Source organism: Grammomys surdaster, unplaced genomic scaffold (genome assembly GCF_004785775.1).
Source record: "Grammomys surdaster isolate TR1022 unplaced genomic scaffold, NIH_TR_1.0 191, whole genome shotgun sequence".
Lineage (NCBI taxonomy): Eukaryota > Metazoa > Chordata > Mammalia > Rodentia > Muridae > Grammomys > Grammomys surdaster.
In genome coordinates, this window is record NW_021604636.1 from 5,222,532 (window position 1) to 5,243,395 (window position 20,864).

Below are 20,864 nucleotides of genomic sequence, written 5' to 3' on the forward strand. Positions count from 1 at the left end.
TATATATATATATATATATATATATATCCATACATATATATGGATGAAATTTCTGCTGTATTATGTTTCTATACTATCCCTCAAATGGCCATTAATTTCATGTCTCTCCTCATATTCTCTCCCGTGTCCCCTTCTTCCCCCTCTTCTCATTCCCAGGAGTCCCGGGCCCCCCCCCCAACTATTTTCTTTCCCTAGAGAGATCTGTCTGCCCACTCCTAGCCCTTTAACCTATGTCTAACATGAATGGTTCTACAGATAGTAACTTTTTATCATTGACTTAGAAGTAAATATCCACATATAAGCAAATATATAGCATATTTGTCATTCTCAGTCTGAGTTACCTCACTCAGGAAGATTTTTTTTTCTAGTTCCAGGCATTTACCTGAAAATTTCTTGCTTTTTAATGGCTGAGTAATATTGCATATACAAATATACCACAATTTCTTTGCATGCATAAATGTATGACAATTTCTTCATCCATTCTTCTGTTGAGAGACATCTAGGTTATTTCAAATTCTTGTCTATTGTGAATAGAGGAGCAACGAGCATGCCTGAGATAGTGGCTTTGTCATAGGATGAGTCATTCTTTCTATATACAGCTATAGGATTTTTGGGGGGTTTTTTGTTGTTGTTGTTGTTGTTGTTGTTTTATTGATGCAGGTGTAAAATGAAATCTCAAAGTAGTTTTAATTTGCATTTTCCTGATGGATAATGATGTTAAACATTTGTTTGCTTTTCAGTCATTTGGTGTTCTACTTGAAAGTCCTGTTTACACCAGTACCCCATTTTTAAATTGGGTTATTTGTTTTCTTGATATTTAGTTTTTTGAGTTGTTTTTTATTTTAAATATTAGCCCTCTATTTATGTGGAATTGGTAAAATTCTTTTTGAGTTATGTAAGCTGCTACTTTGTCTGACTGATGTATCCTTGGCCTTATAGAAGCCTTTTCAGTTTGATAAGGTCCTATTAATTTTTAATCTTAGAGTCTGTGCTAATAGTATTCTGTTCAAAAAGTAATTTCTGTGACAATGAATTCAAGATTATTTCCTATTCTTTCTTTTATCAGGTACAGTATATCTGGCTTTATGCTGTCCTATTTAAAGTTGAGTTTGGGTACTGGGAGCTGGGGGGGAAGTGTTACCAGACCCCCCCTTCTCAGAGGTAAAGGAGAGGGGAAATGAGGGAAAGGAACTGTGAGGGGAGACTGGGAGGAGAAGGGGTTCATATTGGGATGTAAAGTGAATAGATTAATTGATTAATTAATGAAAAAAAGTAGTTGGCCAAGAAAAAACAGACTTTGTGTGTGTCCAGGTATTGTTTTGCTCATTTTTTTTTGTTTTGTTGGTTTTTTTTTTTATTTTATCTTTGTTTTTGTTGTGAGAAAGAATGAAGTTGAGTGAGTGAGAGGGAGGATTTGGGAGGAGTTGGAGGAGGGGAAGACTATAATAAAAAATATTGTCTGCAAAAAAGTTTTAATCAAAATATTCTTTTTCATCAAAACAAATAAATATATTATTTGCATAGCAAAATAATCATTCCTAAAATATAGGTTCAAAGCTAAAACTGTGATTATTCTACTGAACTCCTTGCAGAATTGTGCCAAAGAGTGATTTCTTTTTTCACAAAATCTTTGAAAAACTTATAAAATCCTTCCCTATTTGAGTCTTTGTTAGATGAAACATTAAAGACTAAAGAAGTTTACATATAATTCATAATGAGTATTGAGAATACCAGGTGTAAACAGAAAAGAATCATGGACTGGGAAAAATACTTTCCCCCCCAAATGTCAGAGTTTTCTTGATGCATATATCAGTAAAGAGAAAACATTTTTCCATAGAACAAAACAAAGAACTCAATATAAAACAATATTACTTCTGTGAACAAACCTTGTCTAATCTTGGTTTCACACTTAAATTATGTTACTACTTTTATGTTTAGGAGAATCAAAATTGGAAACATTTTAATTATCCAACAACACTGATACTGAAGCCGATCTCAATGTGGCAATGGCATCGTCATCTGTGACGTTTACAGTGCACATTGGAGAAGGATATGCATTCGGTAACTAAAGTAATATTTGTATTTAAAAACTAAACTTTTTTTAAGTCTGATCTGAAGGAGGTCAAATCATTTACTCAAGAAGAGAATTCTGTTTTATTCTGTGAAATGACTATACCACATAGCTGGTACATAATTACTGGGTTGCTAACACCATCTAGAAATATCAGTCACGGGAAACAGTCAGATACTAGGGAGCCCACATGGGACTGACTTAGGCCCTCCACAAATGTCTTACAATTGTGTAGCTTGACCTTCTTGTTGAGACTCCTAACAGTGGGAGCAGGAACTGTCTTTGACTCTGTTAACTGCCTTTGAGACCCTTTCTCCCTACTGGTTGCCTTGTCTAGCCTTAATAAAAGAGATGACTAGTCTTCTTATTGCAACTTGATATTCCATGGCTGATTGATATTCACTGAGGATGGTGAGTTTTCTAAAGAGAAATGGAGAAGGAGTGGATGGGGGAAGAAGGGAGGTGGGAGAAAGAGACTGGGAGGAGAGTAGGGAGGGGAAACTGAGGTCAGGATTTAAAATAAAAATAAAAACCAAACAAGACAACAACAAACTACTTGGGTTCCAGGGAATGTTCAATGAGCAGACTGAGTTCCCCAGGCAACAGATTCCTAGACAGATAGTTGTGTTCAGAGTTTGCTGAAAACTGGCAGCAATAACACTTGTGAGAAAATTAGGAAACACAGCTTACTACAGTGGGAAGCCAAATCAAGCTTCACTTGTAACAGCAGACCTCGAGTAATCCCATGGGTTAACCCTGAAACAGGGGCAGTAAGTATATCGGAGTTTCAAAATTTTACAAAAGATCAACTAATGTACTTCTCTGCAGCTTTTGTGCTTCACTGAACTCAGTATGCCACAGGATAGGTGCTTCTGTAGGTAACAGCTCCTTTCTGATGAAAAGAATGACTACATGGCACACAGATATGAATCACTGGAAGCCAAAACTACTGACTAGCAAGGAAACCACTGACTTGGTTTTCTTTTATTACATTTATAAATACATTTCTTTATTATGTGTGTGTGTGTATGTGCATATGTATGCGTGACTAGGGGTGTATGATATGTATATGTTACAGTTTTCCTATGGAGATCAGAGAACAACAGGAAATGGAATGGATCTCTCGTTCTACCAGTTGGGTCCTGTGGCTCTATCTCCAATCATCTGTCTTGAAAGCAAGCACTTTTACCCTCCAAATTCATCTCACTAGTCCATGCCTCAGTTTTTAAAGAAACATATTAATGGATCATCCTAATATCTACTACTAGAGATTTACAGATTTAACAAATATGACATAATGAAAATATTACATGGACCTGCATAGTACAGTTATCATTATTAAAGCATTCAGTAGTTGCATAAAATTCAAATTTAACTGGGTAACCTATATGTATTAGAAGGTAATTAGAATAAATTTTAAACTACTAATTATTTTCTCTTTGTTGTATCACACTTTAGACTTACTAAATCCCAAACTGACATGGAAAACAAAAGTAAAAATTGGTTAATTTCAATTGTATTGAGGTTTGCTTTAATCAAAATCCAGAAGTTTTCTAACTATAGAGATTTGATATCCTTCACTAGGTATTGCCTCATGAAGCAAAAGAATGCCTAGAAAGAACATGTTGGTGTTGCTAAGGAGGCTGGATGGCTGAAAAGACATAATGGGAGTGTACAAAGCAGATGACCAAGTGGAGTAAATCATCAGGAATAGAAAAAGAGGCAGAGGGAAAGACGTTGCTATGGAGAGAGGAGGTGGGGGGAAAGGGGCGTGGTAGGATCAGGTGTACGAGGAGACAGGAGAGGTCAGGAAATTGAACAGAGGTGTGTAGCAGTGGGGGATGGGGAACTGTGAGTAGCCACTAGAAAGTCCCAGATGCCAGGTAAGCAAGAGGTTCCCAGGATCCAACTGGGATGACATTAGCCGAAATACCCAACAAAGAGGAGACAGATCCTGTAGAGATCACCTCCAGTAGATAGGCACAGCCCCTAGTTGAAGGATGAGGCTACCAACCCATCTCAACAATTTTTAACCCAGAATGGTTCCTTCTAAAGAAAACACAGGGCCAAAGAGTGGAGCAGAGACTGAAGGAAAGACCATCCAGAGATGGTTCCACCTAGGGACACATCCCGTCTACAAACAGCAAACCCAGACACTACAGCTGATGCCAAGAAGCTTACAGGAGCCTGGTCTCCTGAGAGGCTCTGCCAGCACCTGACCAATACAGATACGGATGCTTGCAGCCAATCATCAGACTGTGTATGATGACCCCAATGCAAGAGTTAGGGGAAGGACTGAAGTAGCTGAAGGGGATCGCAAGCCCATAAGAAGACCTATATCAACTAACCGGACCCAACAGAGCTCCCAGGAACTAAACCACCAACCAAAGAGTACGAAGGGGTACTCATGGCTCCAGCTGCATATGTAGCAGAAGATGGCCTTATCTGGCATCAATGGGAGGGAAGACCCTTGGTCCTGTGGAGGCTCAATGCCTCAGCATAAGGGATGCTAGGGTGGTGAGGTGGGAATGCGTGGGAGAGTGGTGGAGCACCCTCATAGAAGCAGGAGGAGGGGAGATGAGATACGGAGTTTGCAGAGGGGAAACAGGGAAGAGGAACATTTGAAATGTAAATAAATAAAATAACCAATTAAAAAGAATTAAAAAAACAAAAGATGTCACTAACATCAACCTAGAGAACTTAGAGACAGCATGATGTCCAAAAATAAATAAAACTTCTAAATCATATCATCGTGGTTTTAGATAATAGAAGAGATAATAACACTATAAAAACATGTGTGAAACAAACAAACAAAAAGAGATTTGGAAGGCAAGAAATCCTACAGTTGTCACTCATGAGAATGTATAATACACATGAATAACATAACTAATATAATATTTTACTCCAAGCTGTTGTTTTTGAGAAGGTGATTATTTTCCACTAAATATATTGTACCTGAGATTTAAAAGATATTTTTAAACACCTGGCATTTCTACTAGCTGCATGCAGAATGCTAAATTATGCTGATAGTTCTAGTAGCTAAGATACACACAAATTCTAGGAAGCAACAATTTTCAAATAAAAAAAATTTTTACTTCATAATTTTGTATTTATAAAATGTACCTGTCTCCAATATCAGTCCTAACTCTTTTCCATTTAAAATATTTATTCTGTGCTGTCTGCATCACTAAATGTGCTCCTTAAAGTCATAGAATCTCCCATTACACAAAGGGAGTGGCCACCATCTCCACAACTCCAGTGCTGCCTCCTCCATCTCTGCTACTCTCCCACTTATTGCTAACTGCCTCGTGCTGAATATCACCCCTGCATTACCTAACCAAGTATATCCAGGTCTCATAAATCTGCACATATATTATAGACCCCATAATAGCACAGGTGCCTGTCCATTTGCTATGTTCTAGGATAGGAAAAATAACAGCCAATGCAAATAAGATTTGTTGCCTATTTTTAAAATTGAAAAAAATGGTTTTTTTTAAATTAATGTAATGTCATCTTTGTTTTATGACCAATTTTCATCACAAATGACTTAACTATAGTCATTACCTTCTAGGACAGTGGTTCTCAACTTGTGAGTCACAACACCTTTGGGAGGTCACATATCAGATATTTAGATTATGTTTCATGACAGTAGCAAAATTAGAGTTATGAAGTAGCAAAAATAAAAATAATTTTATGGTTGGGGGTCACCACATGAGAAATTGTTATTAAAGGGTCACAGGATTAGGAAGGTTGAGAACCACTGCTCTAGATAAAAATGCTTACTCACAGATGCCAGGGAAGAACAATCCAATTGTGTTCTACCAGTTGTAAATGTTATTTTAGTAATAAAAATAATTTAATTATAATTATTAATTATATTGTGTTATATAATATATTAATATCACATATTAATATTTTATGTATCATGATACAATTAAGAATTATAAGTATTTAATCATTCTGTATTCCCTTATAATGTTTAGCCCAGAAAATGTGTGTAAAATATAGCTTTAACAATTACATTATTTTTCAGTAATGTATTTTATATCTAGAAGGACAACTCAGTATTTTGCTGTAATTATTTGTGAATTATTAAGTGTTAATTGCCATGTGTGTGGCTTATTCACACAAATATTTAACTCCAAGATGGCTTTTTAATGAAATTGAACGTATTTTTAGGCTCACTTTTTGGTTGGGTTTCTTGGTGGATTTTTTTAGGGAAGAGAAGCATAACTTGTGAAGCATGATCAATGGACTCTCTAAAACCAAAGACCAACTTAGCAGTACTATAAAATGAACCAAAGCAAAGGCAAACAGACAGATTAACATCACATGCCAGATCCAAGCTCATGCCATTAATGCAGTAAATGTATTCTCCCAGTTTCAAATCAATATCTACTTATAGAATTATATATGAAACCAAACACCTTTTGTTCCTAAATTCATAATGATTATTTTGTAAATGTGAAATTTTGTCAGGTTGCTACTGACTGAGTAAAATTGACTTGTTAAAATCTAGCTGGTCAGAGTCCCAAAGGAAGGACAATGGACTGAGAAGAGAAAGCTGTTTGAGGGAAGCTTCCAGAAGACTAGAAAGACTATAATGAAGGAGAGGAAGAGAGAGAGTATGGTGGCCTATTGGGATCTTACCATGTCTAATGGCTGGCTACACTTAAAGTCTGAGGGAACCTCAGAGAAGAGGGACCAGAAAGACTGTAGGAGCGAGAGGGCCAGGACACTGCTGAGAGACTGTCTTCAGTATAAGACAGAAAATCTGCACCCATGAAATCACAACAATATGGCAGCCTAATCAGGATATGAAGAAAAGTCCAACCAGTGAATAATGAACTCCATAGTCCCACCCCTCGATGAAAAGCCACAGGTAGTAAATGGTTACTGAAAGAAGGAGAGTCAATTTTCCCCAGGAATAAGCCCCCTAAGTTATCAACTAATAGCAAGTGGTTAGCCCTAAAAACATACATATAGGACCAATGCTAAAGGGACTGGGCAGGTTTTGTTTATATATGTATAACACTAATAATTAAAGAAAAAAATCTAATTGGGTTCTGCTGTCATGTTCCTTTAGAATGAATGTATCTACCTCCCTCTACAACCTCTACTTGAATATTAGTGCATTTTACAGGAGATAAAAAGAAATAGGATACCTATCTAATGCCCTGCCCATACAAGTTCTTTCTTTTCTAATTTTATAAACTTAACTCCCCTTGCCCATATTAACAGCAAGATGAGGGAAGAACAATTCAACATTCTGAACTGATGGCTTCATTTTGTTTCAACCTTGAGATAGCAAACAAGATCAACAACAACAACAACAAATGTCAGTAAGAAAGATTAAATAGCCTGTCATCACACACTTTGGCTTTCTCGTTTTATTTTTTTTAAAGTCTACTTTAGGAGATGCAGTTTCCTTAGACATCAACACGGGATATCCAGGGAGCTTCTGTTGGGAGAATCGGATTCTTTCGGTGATGAGATGCATAGTACAAGGACACAGAAAGACAGATATGTGAGATCTTTAGTGCAGGGTTTTTAAAAACAATCCCCAGTTCTCTGTGCTTTGTCTTTTGTCATAGGGAATCTAAAATGATTTCTCACATGAAGTATGACAATTCAATGTTATTTAGTAACTTATTGTTATTTAAGAATTGAAATTTTATACTGTCTTGCTTTAAGTTGTAAAGTCCATTTTTCATCTCTTTAAGTTTTCCTGTTCTGCTTGGTTCTGGCTATACTTAGAATCAAACTGATTAATGTAATCATAAAATGTAACCCAAACAACATGGGTTGTGAGAGATAAGCCTTATTTTTAAGACTAAAAGCATCTCTGCACATCTCTTTACATGGTTAATGTTGAATAAATGAAGAATGCTAAGGTAAAAACTGTAATTTGTTGTTGCACAAACCTAAGAAAAATTATTTTATATAAAACATTACAACTTTGATTTTCAAGGATTTTTATTTATAATTTATACAATAAAATATGTGTAGTATAGCAAATCACTAGGCTCATCCAACAAGTGTGACCTTCTTGGACCTGGATATTATTTTTTGTGCACCATACAAAATACCTGTTACAGGCAATGTATATTATAAACAATATCTGTGTTTGTAAAAGTGGTTTCCAAATGTAGCATCAACTATCATGCTATGAAATCATTGCAACTAAAATTAATATTCAAACACTATTAAACTAATTGTGATTTAAAAGCTTATTTTTCAGTGCTTAAATTGAAAAACATTCTGTTTCTTCACACAATGAATAATCAGTTCTGTTTAACCTATGCTTAAGACCATCTAGGTTTTACCCTATGTTCAAAGGACAAAAACATTGTGTATAACTCATATTTAAGAGATGAACAAAATTCCTGATTAAAAACTTGAAAGTTAATTCTGCATGAATATTAAATTGTGCTGTTGTAACCACTGATTATTCTACCCCTAGGTATTTTTTGAAATATTGTATCCTGTTTTTCTAAAAATCCTTATGATATGTACATTGCTTTTAGTGCACTAACAATTGAGAGAATTAAGATGCAGAAAGTCAACTAAAGGCCCTATGCTAATGAAGGGACAGACCTGGCATTTCAACCAACTGCAGTCTGCTGTTAGTATGTGTATAATTAAACAGCAGACTGTACTATCTCACCCACTGGATTAGCAGTCCTTTCTCATTGAAGAGAACACAAAGAAATGGAGTTTCTTTGATATCTGAATAGAAGACCAACTGTCTTTAATTGTTTTCGAGGGACAGCCTACTCTGATAACAGGCTCTTCTTTTCCTAACATATCACAGATAATATATATCTACTTTTTTCTTTTCAGTCTCTACTTAATTGTAATTCCTTAAAACAGAGATTATTGAAAATATGCCACCAATATTCCCTAGAATATTGAATGAACTGAACAAATATGTGTGTGAGCAAATGCAGCTCACCATTTGTAGGTTTGCCTGTTGGCATTCTAGACTGTTCCAGAACAATCATATAATATTCTACACCAACACAGCATCAGCACTTTCATATCAATACTTTCATTTCTCCACAATTAAAAAAATTACAATCCTCTTTGAAATATCCATGGAAATTTATCAACTATCCCACCAGAATAATTACTCACCTTCTAAATCTTCTTTCTCAAAATGTGTTTTGAGAATAGAACGTGTTCCACCTCTGTCCACAACAGCCTCTTCATCATTTCTCTATAGCATGAGGAAAAATAAAATTAAGCAAATGTAAGTATGGCAATAGTCTCTTAATTTCAAAAAAGAAGCCTTAACGTTATCCACTGTTTAGATATTTAGTCTGCCAGACTAGCAATTGTTGGGTAAAAAGAAGCTAAAATAAATTTGATCATATATTCAGAGTAGTTAGTTCTTTGATTTAACATTGACAAGGTCATACATTCCTATTGGCATTATTTGTTAGGGAGATGAAAAGATTAAAACAAATCTTGTGAATTTAGTAACACTCATTTTAATCCCTGATAAACAACTCCTATTAACAGGATCACATTTTACAAGAAAAATATGAAAATCGTTAGTATTGACACCACACATGTTATGGCAGAGTGAATTAATTCCACTTCCATTAAAAATTGATCTAGCCCCTTGAAAGCAATTAGTAGACAATTAGTAGACAAATGAAAACTCTATAATTACTTTGCTTCAGTGTGAGACACCTTACTGAGCAGGATTATAAATTATTATCATGTGATTAAGTCTTCATTTAGTCTCCATACATATTTCCCATTCTAGAATGACTGAATAGATGCTACATATATGAACATTGTACACATACTCAAAACATACTGAATAATTTGGTATCAGCAAAATAATGTATAAAGTATTTAATATAATCAATTTGACCACATAGGATGAAAAAGAACACAAAATACTCAATACAATGAAACTATGTCCAACTTCTATCTGCTCAAGAATACATACAAAAATTGATTTAAAAAGAACACTGAACATAATAGGAAAATGTTCAAAAGAATGAAGCTTCTAAGATCTAGTTCTAAGTCAACTCCAATACATGACTATTTAAAATGGAAAAAAATCTTAAAAAAAACAGTGAGTGCATTGTAAAAGAGAAGAACCGTTTCCTTCTATCTACCCAACAACTTTGAAACATCAGACATATGTAAGAACTTTCTTTAGTTGAAAAAGCAATCTTGAACTGAGTCCAATAATCTGCTGTTATCCCTGAGCTGGAAACCTTAAAGGCTGTGAGGAAATTGGATGTGGGACACACATGACAGAACTTAATAGCCAAAGACAAAGCAGGTATGTTTAGCATAACAACAACAAAATCAAAGCAGTAACAAGTGGTCTGATTCACAGAGACCTAGGATGAAAGCTGCTTGATCAAGGTGTTCTAAAAGAGGTCAAATGGACAGTCTACTAAATTCTAACTTGATGTATCAGAATGAAGAAGTTCCAGGCTAAGTACGGAATGTCTAACTAGTCCAAATGTCTAAGTAGAAACATCAAAACAGTGACTCCATTTTTTCTGAGATCTAGAGGGAAGATCAGGAGAGCTGATGTATGTCAGAGATATTCTGAAAATGAAAGGACTATCGAATAAAGAATCTCCTACTACGCAGCCTTGGGGACTGGGTGACAGGTTGTCTCATTTTCCAGTTTAACAAGGGGAGTAAAATGAAAGAAATGAACTGCAAATGAAACAGCCAATCTATGTGCATCACATATTGCATAGTAACTCACTAACACTTAAAATTTTATTTTTTATCGATTAATTTAAGTTGAAAGGCAAAAACATTTAAATGTACTTTGAGAATTATATTATCAGTGATATTATAATCCTTTTTATATAGATCATCAGATATAACTACTTCTATGAACTTTAATTCAAGATGGCTAAGGCAAAGTATCCTAAGAGAAAGCATCAAAATATCTACTATTTCCCTTTAATAAAGTATTGAAGGCAGCTTAAAACTCTTTAAGAAGAGACCATAGCAACAGAGCATATTTCCAATTGACTTTTCTGATTTGTTTACTAATTTCTTAGAATTGATTTCAGAAAATTAGGTGCTAGATTGATAGAGGGGGTGGGTATTGTCTGAAGAACTTGTTCCATGCAATGAAGAGTGGTGCCAAGACAGCATGGAGACAACAGTTAGGTATGTAAATGGAGGAAAGTGTACTGAACACTATTTCATTTTGTAGCAAGTAAAGTTAAATTTTCTCATGTTCATGAGGAGAACCAAATTATTTACATGTTTAAATGCTTTGTAATTGCCGCAAAAATGTCAACATTGTGGTATCCATTTCATACAAACGTACTTGCCCTTAAAATAAAAGATTATAGATATATTCCACCTAACAAGATCAAGATTATTTTGTGTTCTACATGTGCAAAATCTACAGTAAAGGAACATGTTTTTAGCCTGATGTCTGGTTTCTTACTAATACACCTAGGAAATATCAAGTATGAAATAAGAACAAGAAAAATAAAGAAAAATGAAAATAAAAAAAGTATTCATAGGGTATTTGTATATTCTTTATTAAAATATTTAAAATGTTTCAATAAGAAGAAGCAGAGGTCTAATATCCAAAATATATAAAGAACTCAAGAAGATAACCTCCAAAAAACCAAACAACCCAATCAAAAAATGGGGTATAGAACTAAACATAAAATTCATAACAGAGGAATCTCCAATGGCTGACAAGCACTTGAAGAAATGTTCAAAGTCCTTAGTCATCAGGAAAATGTAAATCAAAACTACCCGGAGATTCCACCTCACACCAATCAGAATGGCTAAGATCAAAACCTCAGGTGAAAGCACATGTTGCAGAAGATGTGGAGAAAGAGGACCACTCCTCCATTGCTGGTGGGGTTGCAAACTGGTACAACCACTCTGGAAATCAATCACGAGGTTCCTCAGAAAATTGGAAATAGATTTATCTGAAAACCCAGCTATACCATTCTTGGGCATATACCCAAAAGATGCCCCACCATGCCACAGGGGCATGTGTTCCACTATGTTCATAGTAGCCTTATTTGTGATAGCCAGAAGCTGGAAACAATGTCCCAAGATAGAAGAATGGATAAAGAAAATATGGTTCATTTACACAATGAAATACTATTCAGCTGTTAAGAACAAGGACATCATGAGTTTTGCAGGCATGGATGGAACTAGACAGTATTATCCTGAGTGGGGATGATTTTAAAAACTCATATTCTAATAGTATTTTTTTTTAAAAAAAAAGCATAGCAGAGTATCTGGCACTCATTTATGTTTAATGTGTTTTCAGAGAAATAAGTTAACCAGAGTAATATTTGTCCTTATCACAACTATTCTATCAATAATAGTTATTTTGTTACTATTATTATTCACTATAATTGTTGACAGATTTGTCTACTCTGCTGATCATAAACAACATTTCTTTGCTCTTGAAATTTATTTCTTTTGATTGTTCTAATCTATTTTTAGAGTTCTTAATTTAATAAATCATAATTCATTTACCACTAAGTTTTATTACTAATCACTTAACACATGTAAAATTCTTGCTGAATTAAAAGACACAATTGTGATTAAAGAGTTCATACTTGAAGGGAGAAGATTTGTGTGTATTTTTTAAAATGGCAAGCATGTAAGTGTTATACCAGAAGCTGGCTAAACATAATAAATGGTGTATATAAAAGTACTAATCCCACTAATTTATAATAAAACTAAGTATTATAGGACAAACAAAATAATCATGATGATTAATGAAATTCCAGATAGAGGACATGACCTGTAGCAAAGAATAGAGTTATCAGTGACTTCAAGGGAGAAAATTAATCCCTGCTATTTTTAATTTGAAAGATTAATTTTTTTCATGTATTACAAATTATTATATCTAATGGATAAAAATTCATTAACAAAACAACTTTACTGTAACTTATATGGGGTTAAAATACATTCAAGCCCACAAGAGAACTAGAATTAAAGTCTGGTTTTCTGATTCTTATCCAAATCACACCACTAACGGATTCTGGTTCTGTATTCTAAGTTTCTTAGTTCTCTGATTTCACTGTGGTATACAATTGCAGTAATATTAACTATCAATCACTGTAATCCTTGATAATCTGCAACAGTGACTGACAGCAGTTCCCCTAGAGCTAGGCTTCCTGGATAATGGCAATTTTAGTCTCTGCTAAACTAATTTCTCTTGTATCCTACTATGCGTAAAGTAGAATTTGTGTGATGATTTAAGTTCACTTTAAAGGAATACATAACTATACATCACAACTATACCCAATTCAGTATAATGATTATAATGAATATTAATTAACCTAGGTACTTATTGAGCTCATTGGTCACTTTTAACAGTGTTTCAAGGAGTAAGTCATTTGACACTCAGCACCATGTTAGAGGTCTCCATAGCAGTATCTCAATTTAGCAGAGGTAACTGAGGGAAAGGGAGTTGAATAGCTTTTTTAAAGATAAAACAGAAAGTCAAGATGAAAATATGAGAGTCAATCAAGTCCAGGTCCATGACCTCAGAGGTTAGCTGCTGTGCTGGCACTGTCTTCTCCTCCAGTGCCCAGAGATGTCAGTATACTTACATAACCTTTAACTGAAGCTGGATATAGAGAATGGGCAAAATGAATAATAGTGCACATAATTACATGCAGCACATTTTGCAACATACTTCACTGGATCCTACTGCTCACTTTTTTTTCCTTTTTTTATTGGATGTTTTATTTACATTTCATATGTTATCTCCTTACCCCATTCCCCACCATGCCCAGGAACCCCCTATCCCCTCACCCCTCCTCCTGCTTCTCTGCGGATGTGCCCCTACCAACCCCCCACTCCCACCTTCCCACCCTCAAATTCCCACCCCCTGGGGCGTCCAGCCTTCATGAGACCAAGGATCTCTGCTCCCACCTATGCTCGACAGGGCCCTCCACCCTTACATATACAGTTGGAGCCATGGATCCCTCCCTAAGTTCTCCCAGGCTGGTGGTTTAGACCCTGGGAGCTCTGGTTGGTTGGTATTATTGCTCTCCTCATGGGGCCCACAAACCCTTTCAGCTCCTACAGTCTTCACTCTAACTCCTCCATTGGGAACCCCATGATCAGTTCAATGGCTAGCTGTGTACTGCTCACTTTTTAAAAGCAGGAGTTTAATGAAATATCCAATTTTTAAGCTTGTTTTCTTACTAATGTTCCTATATTATTTTTAATGACTTGAGAGAAAGGATTCCTAGATCTATAAATGTCTTTTACTTGCTTCTTAAGAAAGAAAATAATATTTGAACTTTAAATAGCAATTACAGTAAAATTATATAGTAAACACATATTTTTATAATTAAAAATAATATAGAATAATACATAGTAAAAGTTAGAGTAAAATTGTTAGTGTTAATGAATTTTCACCATTAGGTGTAATCATTTGTAATTCATGAAAAAAAGTCTGAGTAGCTACTCAAAGCACAAGCTTTCTTCCAGGAATAAGTCTATAATCCTAAAGGAAGTACTGGGGTGTGCTAAACCTCTGTCTTGTCCAGTCCTTACCTTGTCTCTTTCCCAAGCAATATTAAATCACAAGGAATAAGAACAACTCAAAGGAATTTTTTAAAGTCTTTAATTGTATGTTTGCTATTGTTTTCCAAATACAATTAAAGGCTCACCTTTTTCTGGTTTCATATTCACACTAAGATTGCAAGCAGATTCGACCTTATTCTGTGGGTTCTGTAGATCAGATTTGGATTCTCACGCAGGTAAGGCACGTAGTTTACCAACTGTGCCATCTCTGCAACCCCACAAAACTTTTACTTCTGACATACTTGGTATAGAAGCTATATTTAAAAGAGTATTAGATTTTTAACTTTTCAATACAAAAGGCACTTTCTTAGGTCTAATACCAAAGTTATATCCAAGCTGTGATGAACAAATGAACTGACAAAGGATTTTTATTTATCTTTCCTGTTATTCTTGGGCAGCCTAAAAACTCTGATGTGTGAGGTAATATTACACTTAGAGGTAATATTAATATATTAGAGGGATTACTTTATTATTTCTAAGCATACAAAAGCCAAGCTAAGATAGCCAGTGGCTCCTATGATTAGAATAATAATTATTATATCAAATGTCTCTAAAACAAAGTTCTGTTTATCCAAATATTTGCCACAGTGACATGAGTAGTCACTGTACTAAATGATCTCACTACATTGCCCTTGGTTAGGAAATGTCAAAAACAAAGCCAAGGCTAAATCAGATTACCTGCCAATAAAACAGAGCTACATTGGGGACAAGCAGGAGGTCTTTTAGGATATGAAATCTGGAACTTCTGAGTGCTTGTGGGGAGACTGAGTAATGCTCTCATGGGCAATTTTGATAAAGAATTTTATTAAAATCCTTCATCTTGTTTCTGCCCCCCTACTGGGTCAACTAACTACTAAATCTACTCAGGAATTTAATTTTCATTCCCAGAGTCTCAAAAGGGCCAGAGTTCTTAAAATGACTTCAAAACACAGGAGCTGTTCTTCTGTTCTTTATTTCATTTTTCCCCAGAAATGAGGAGGTCAGGAGAAAATAATCTGTTCTTAGTTTGAAAATCATAATTTTATGCTCAAGACTGTATGGTTCTATGCACTCTACTCTATGGTTCTACGAAGCTTCTCCTGTGATGGATGGTTTCATTTACTCCGATAGGCTAAAGCTGAGCTGGGATATTGTGTATTGCTCAAGTATATCATATTCTTTCTGCCTCCTACCTTTTACTGCGTATCTCCTCTCTGTAGACCACTCTCCTTCCTCCACATCTACACCTACACATATTTATTTAAATAGGAATTCATAAGAAAAAAACATTCGACAATTATCCCTCAGTCTGGCTTCTTTTTCACAACATGATTATCTCTCGCTCCATCCATTTTCATTGAAATGGCCTGATTTTGTTCTTTAGGGCTGAGTAAATCAACACTGTTCATAGATACACCACATTTTGCTCATCAATTCATCTATTAACAAACATCCAAACTAATCCCATCCATGCTATACATGCATTAAAATGCCATACTCAAACCCATTATCATGTACAGTGGATATACGCTAGTAATTTGAATGAACAAAATCATCTTCCCAAATACCAAAGAGTATTACTAATTTGCATACTACATGCCACAAACTATCACAACTGCTTTATGTACATAAACTCATCTAATACTCACAATACTTTGAGGAATACTTTCCCTTAGTTACAAATAAAAAAAGACTAGTCATCATACAGCTGGTTTATAATATAGCTAAGTTTGAACCACCAGAATATGCCAACTAGATATTTAACCACAGTATATATGACGTCTTACATTAGCTCAGCTATTACAAACCAGAATCAATTTGTAACTCAGTCTGTACTGCTTTAATTGAAGGTTTTAATACAAGACATCAAGCACTTTGGAGGCACTACTGGGCAAAATGCCCAGTTTGGGAGTGGAAAATAGAGGATTTGCATCTGTTCTATGTTCTACCCACCTCTCTGCTATTTTCAGCAAGCACGTTGATATAAAACAGAACAGAGTAACACCTACTGTCCATCAGTCAGAAGCGAACACCTGTTTCCGTTATAGTTTCTCCCAGGCCCCTTGCTCAGAGCCTGAGGTGACCAATTCTCCAGTACTTTTCATCAGATCTCCATGTTTTCAGGCAGGTGAAGTGGTAGACATATGTGATTCCAGCAATTGGGAGACCAGGTCAAAAGAACGAAAATTTTCAACTAATCTGGGGACTACCCTATACAGGAAGATCCAGTCTCAAAATTTTAAAACTCTAAGAATTTTCAATCTGATGTGTGCACTCAGATACTTTTTGTTCCAAGTACAGCTCAGATCATCCAATTACAGCCATATTTCTCCATACTTTCTGCTTCTTATTTCAAATGTTTAACCTCAAAATTAATAACTCTCTTCTATACTTCACATACGAACTGAATTATTCATACTTCACCCGGAATTACAGTTGTATCTCTAATTTAAACATGAGTCTCTGGGTCTCTGCCTTAGCTGCCTGACAGGGACTGGGTTGAACACACCTTAAAACCAATTTCTGTTGGCTTATAAATATAGAACTTTTTTTTTTTTTGATACAGGATCTTTCTGTGTAGCTCAATCTGGCCTTGAATTTGCAGTCTTTTTGTCTCCCAATAAAATTGCACTCTGCATACTTATTAATCTAGCTATAAGTCTACCTTTGATTTCTCTAATATTATGAAATGTATGTGGGAGGAAAGAACAGTAATATGTAACTCACACTAAAGGTAAATTGTAATAAACCACTTTTGAAGAGTCATCCCAAAATATCTACATTAACATCTATGCATTTTCTCATTCATGCCTTAACAGCAACAAGCAGCTTTTCTTTTTTGCTAAATACAATATCCTACAGATGATCTCATAATATTCTCTGAATTAAAGAATTATACAAACAATTATTTATGAACAACTTATCTTTAGAAAATTTTATGATGTATGACACACACGGTAAAATAATGGGTACTGTAAAAAGATAACCTCTTGCTCTCCTAAGGAGATTAGTAATGAACTTCGCTGTTCAAAGTTCAAATCTATCATGCTAAACAGGAAGCATGGTTGGCATTCCATTTAAATGTCTGCAGCACTCTGACTGGTTTTTACTTTTTGGTGCAATATATTTTGACACAGTAGCAGAGATATTTTTCTGATTTGCAACAGTAATAACAATTCTAAGACTTTTTTCATATAGTAAAATTAATGAAACTTAAGTGTTACTAAAGAACATAACCAAATACTTTATGGTTTGGTTCTTCTAAAAGGCCAAAAATACAGCAAAAATATAGCAAAATGTTGTGAAACCAAGGCCCAGAGGAATCCTGAAGCCATGCCAAGAAACAGAATGTACTCCTAGTGACTAATACATGCAAATACTGGAAATAAATTCTAACAGATTAAACAGGTTTTGTAGCAACTAAAAGGTATATTCAAATCTTCCAAAATTAATCAAGCTTAAGAATATGGCAGTCTTCCCAACTAATAATAATGTAAGCTGCTAAGTAGCCAAAATAACATATAAATTATATCCAATATCAGTAGGAAGAATGTTTTCAATGTGTTTTTAATTAAAAAAAGAGAAACAGCCCATAACTGAATTTATTCACTGTTTCAGGCTTTGTCCAATGTATTCATTTCTAATAACACATTTTTCACACTTATGAGATGTTAAGCAAGTCATAGTCATGCTACAGAACTGTGAAGACAACACTGTCCTCTTGAGAAGTGTTTTAACATTCATCTTCTTTTGATGACAAACTTACCAAACATTTGATAGTTCTCTACAACTGACTCAGAAGGATGTGTCATTAAAATAAATTAAATACAGTTCTTTCTTTAAAAATCTGAAGGTTAACCACATAATTCTGCTGTGTTGAGAATGCAAGTCTGAGGAAAGCCTATCCTAAAGAAAAGTTAAATGAATTTAAACTTGAGAGGCTTCATTTATATGCAGAGAGAGAGAGAGAGAGAAGCAAAGAGTTTCAATACAAAGCAAATATATAAATCCAATGCTTTACAGATTTTCTACAAGTTATTGTTTAGTAGAGTACAATCTTTCAGTTTTAAAATGAAAGTAAGCGAATGTCAAATCTCTCTGGGTCAAAAAAATATTCAAGACACTTAGAAGCCACAAGTCTCCTTTACGTAAAACAAATTTGCAATCAGCTTTCAGATGTGATTAATGCCTTAGCAGAAGTGTATATTAAAAGCTCCAAGAGCATCACAGTATCTGAGAAATTATTTTAAAATGGCTTTAAAAAAATGTCCCAGAATGAAATATAGATTTCATGATTTAGCTTACACCCTGGACACGCATGCTTCCACTCACCAAACTTCCACGGCTGTGTGGTTCTGCACAGTGCTGACACACTGATTACTGTGATTAAATCTCGGCTAACAACCATACTGCAATACATATCTATAGGCAGATGATGATTAAATACTATTTTCAGTTCAATTCATTTGTTATTTTTATCATTTCAAGTAAATCCAGATCTAATCAGGATTAATCTAGAAAAATACTTTAAAGAGCCATAAACATTGTTTCTAATCACACAAAGTATATCTTCCTTTAATCCCCGTCTCTAAGTAAAATCAAACTCATACATAGTCGTAAACCCTTCTTAATTCATATTTTACCCATTACCATAATTATCACCTGTTCAAATATCCAAATGAAAATGAGTAATTATGTTGATTAACATATTCCAAAGGATTATAATCTAGACAAAGCAACAACATTACATACCAATAGTATCATCACAGTTCACAAGTGCATACCTCTTGATTTAGAGATTGGAAATGCTCACGGGTTCCAGGCTGCATGACCTTTCTATTTCCAGAAATCCCTAAAGAATCACACATTTCCTGTCTTACAAAAAAACAAGTAAATAGACAAGCTCATCCATCTCTTGTCTCGCAGCATCTACAGGACTAGTGAGAAAAAGATCAGATAGCAGATCTGTTCATCAGGATCTATTTAAATCATCATCGAAATATCGGATCTCATGCACCGTTCCTCATCTCCTCTGTGCAGTTACCAACACTGCATACTAAGAGATGCTGACACAGTTGTGTCTGCTGATGCTGTTAATGCTGTCTGAAACACCCAGCTTACTGCTTGGAGCGGTTCTGCACCATCCAGAGTCAGACACAGACTTCACGTTCCCACTGCTGCTACTACACAGATTCACGTCCTATGAGCGTTTCATTTCCTATCAGTATTTTTTAAAATAAGCAATGTTCTATTTAGTAAGTATCCAATATGCCTGTTGAAAATACTGTGTTAAAATATCATCTTAAGTATTAGGCAGGTTTTTATTCTCCATATAAAACTAATCTATAGCATAATGATTTGTAGATAAATTTGTACTCTCTTTTTTGAGAAAACTTCAAACCAAAGCAGCAGATTTAGAAGGAACTAAAAATGAAGAGTTGCTATTCATAAAATATTAGATAATTTTGATTAATGTAAACATGTACATGTTATTTACATTTATTTCCAGAAATCTTTATTATTTATACCTCAGAAAATATAATTAAAAATTAAAATTATCCAATTAAAAATATCTTCTATGTATTTATGTAATTCTTCTTATAAAGAGTTAAATATGCATGCAGAAGTTAATAAATGATCATTAAGTCCTAAGACTTGATGGTTGTTTAGGAAAGAAGACTAGGTAAAAGGTATTGCATTAACAGCATGAAATACCATTGTACCCTCCTCCTCAACACACTAAAAATGCCCTTGTTCACCACGGCACAGCAGCTTAGGAAACCTTGCAACTGGTACAGAAGTTTAGAAATAAAAGGCTCTGGATTACAGTTGTGAGTGTTTTTATCTTCATCATGAGATGCAACAGTATGTGCGGTAAAGGAAAAAACACAGAGACTAAAACCAACATCAAATCAAGCAAATTAGGGTACAAAGTATAGGATCTTACCTTAGGACAGCCCACACATTCAGTACAGGTAGAGTCAATGATGCTACAACACTTTATTTATATAATTGTGAATTAAACTTCTGAAATTTCATAATAGCTAAAATAATGCACAAATGTGCTTTAGACAAATGTAAACTGACAATAAATAGGTAAACTTTCCTTGTCCTACTCATATTTAATGGAAGATATATATGCATATGATTATAATATATCATAGACTAATATACACATACAGAGAGAGAGAGAGAGAGAGAGAGAGAGAGAGAGAGAGAGAGAGAGAGAGAGAGA

General features: G+C 34.7%; 1 protein-coding gene across 23 annotated transcripts in view; it reads right to left on the reverse strand.

Moving 5' to 3' along the window:
* Slc4a10 (solute carrier family 4 member 10) overlaps positions 1-20,864 on the reverse strand; it is a 296,786-nt gene that overhangs the window by 160,512 nt on the left and 115,410 nt on the right. For 11 of the 23 annotated variants that reach the window (XM_028769142.1, XM_028769139.1, XM_028769136.1 and 8 more), the window contains exon 2: positions 9,209-9,290. In XM_028769142.1, coding sequence (XP_028624975.1) covers positions 9,209-9,290 — 82 coding nt within the window. Of the gene's footprint in view, positions 1-9,208; positions 9,291-19,413; positions 19,669-20,864 lie in introns of those variants that run through there. The other 12 variants (XM_028769129.1, XM_028769131.1, XM_028769140.1 and 9 more) reach the window with 3 other exon arrangements.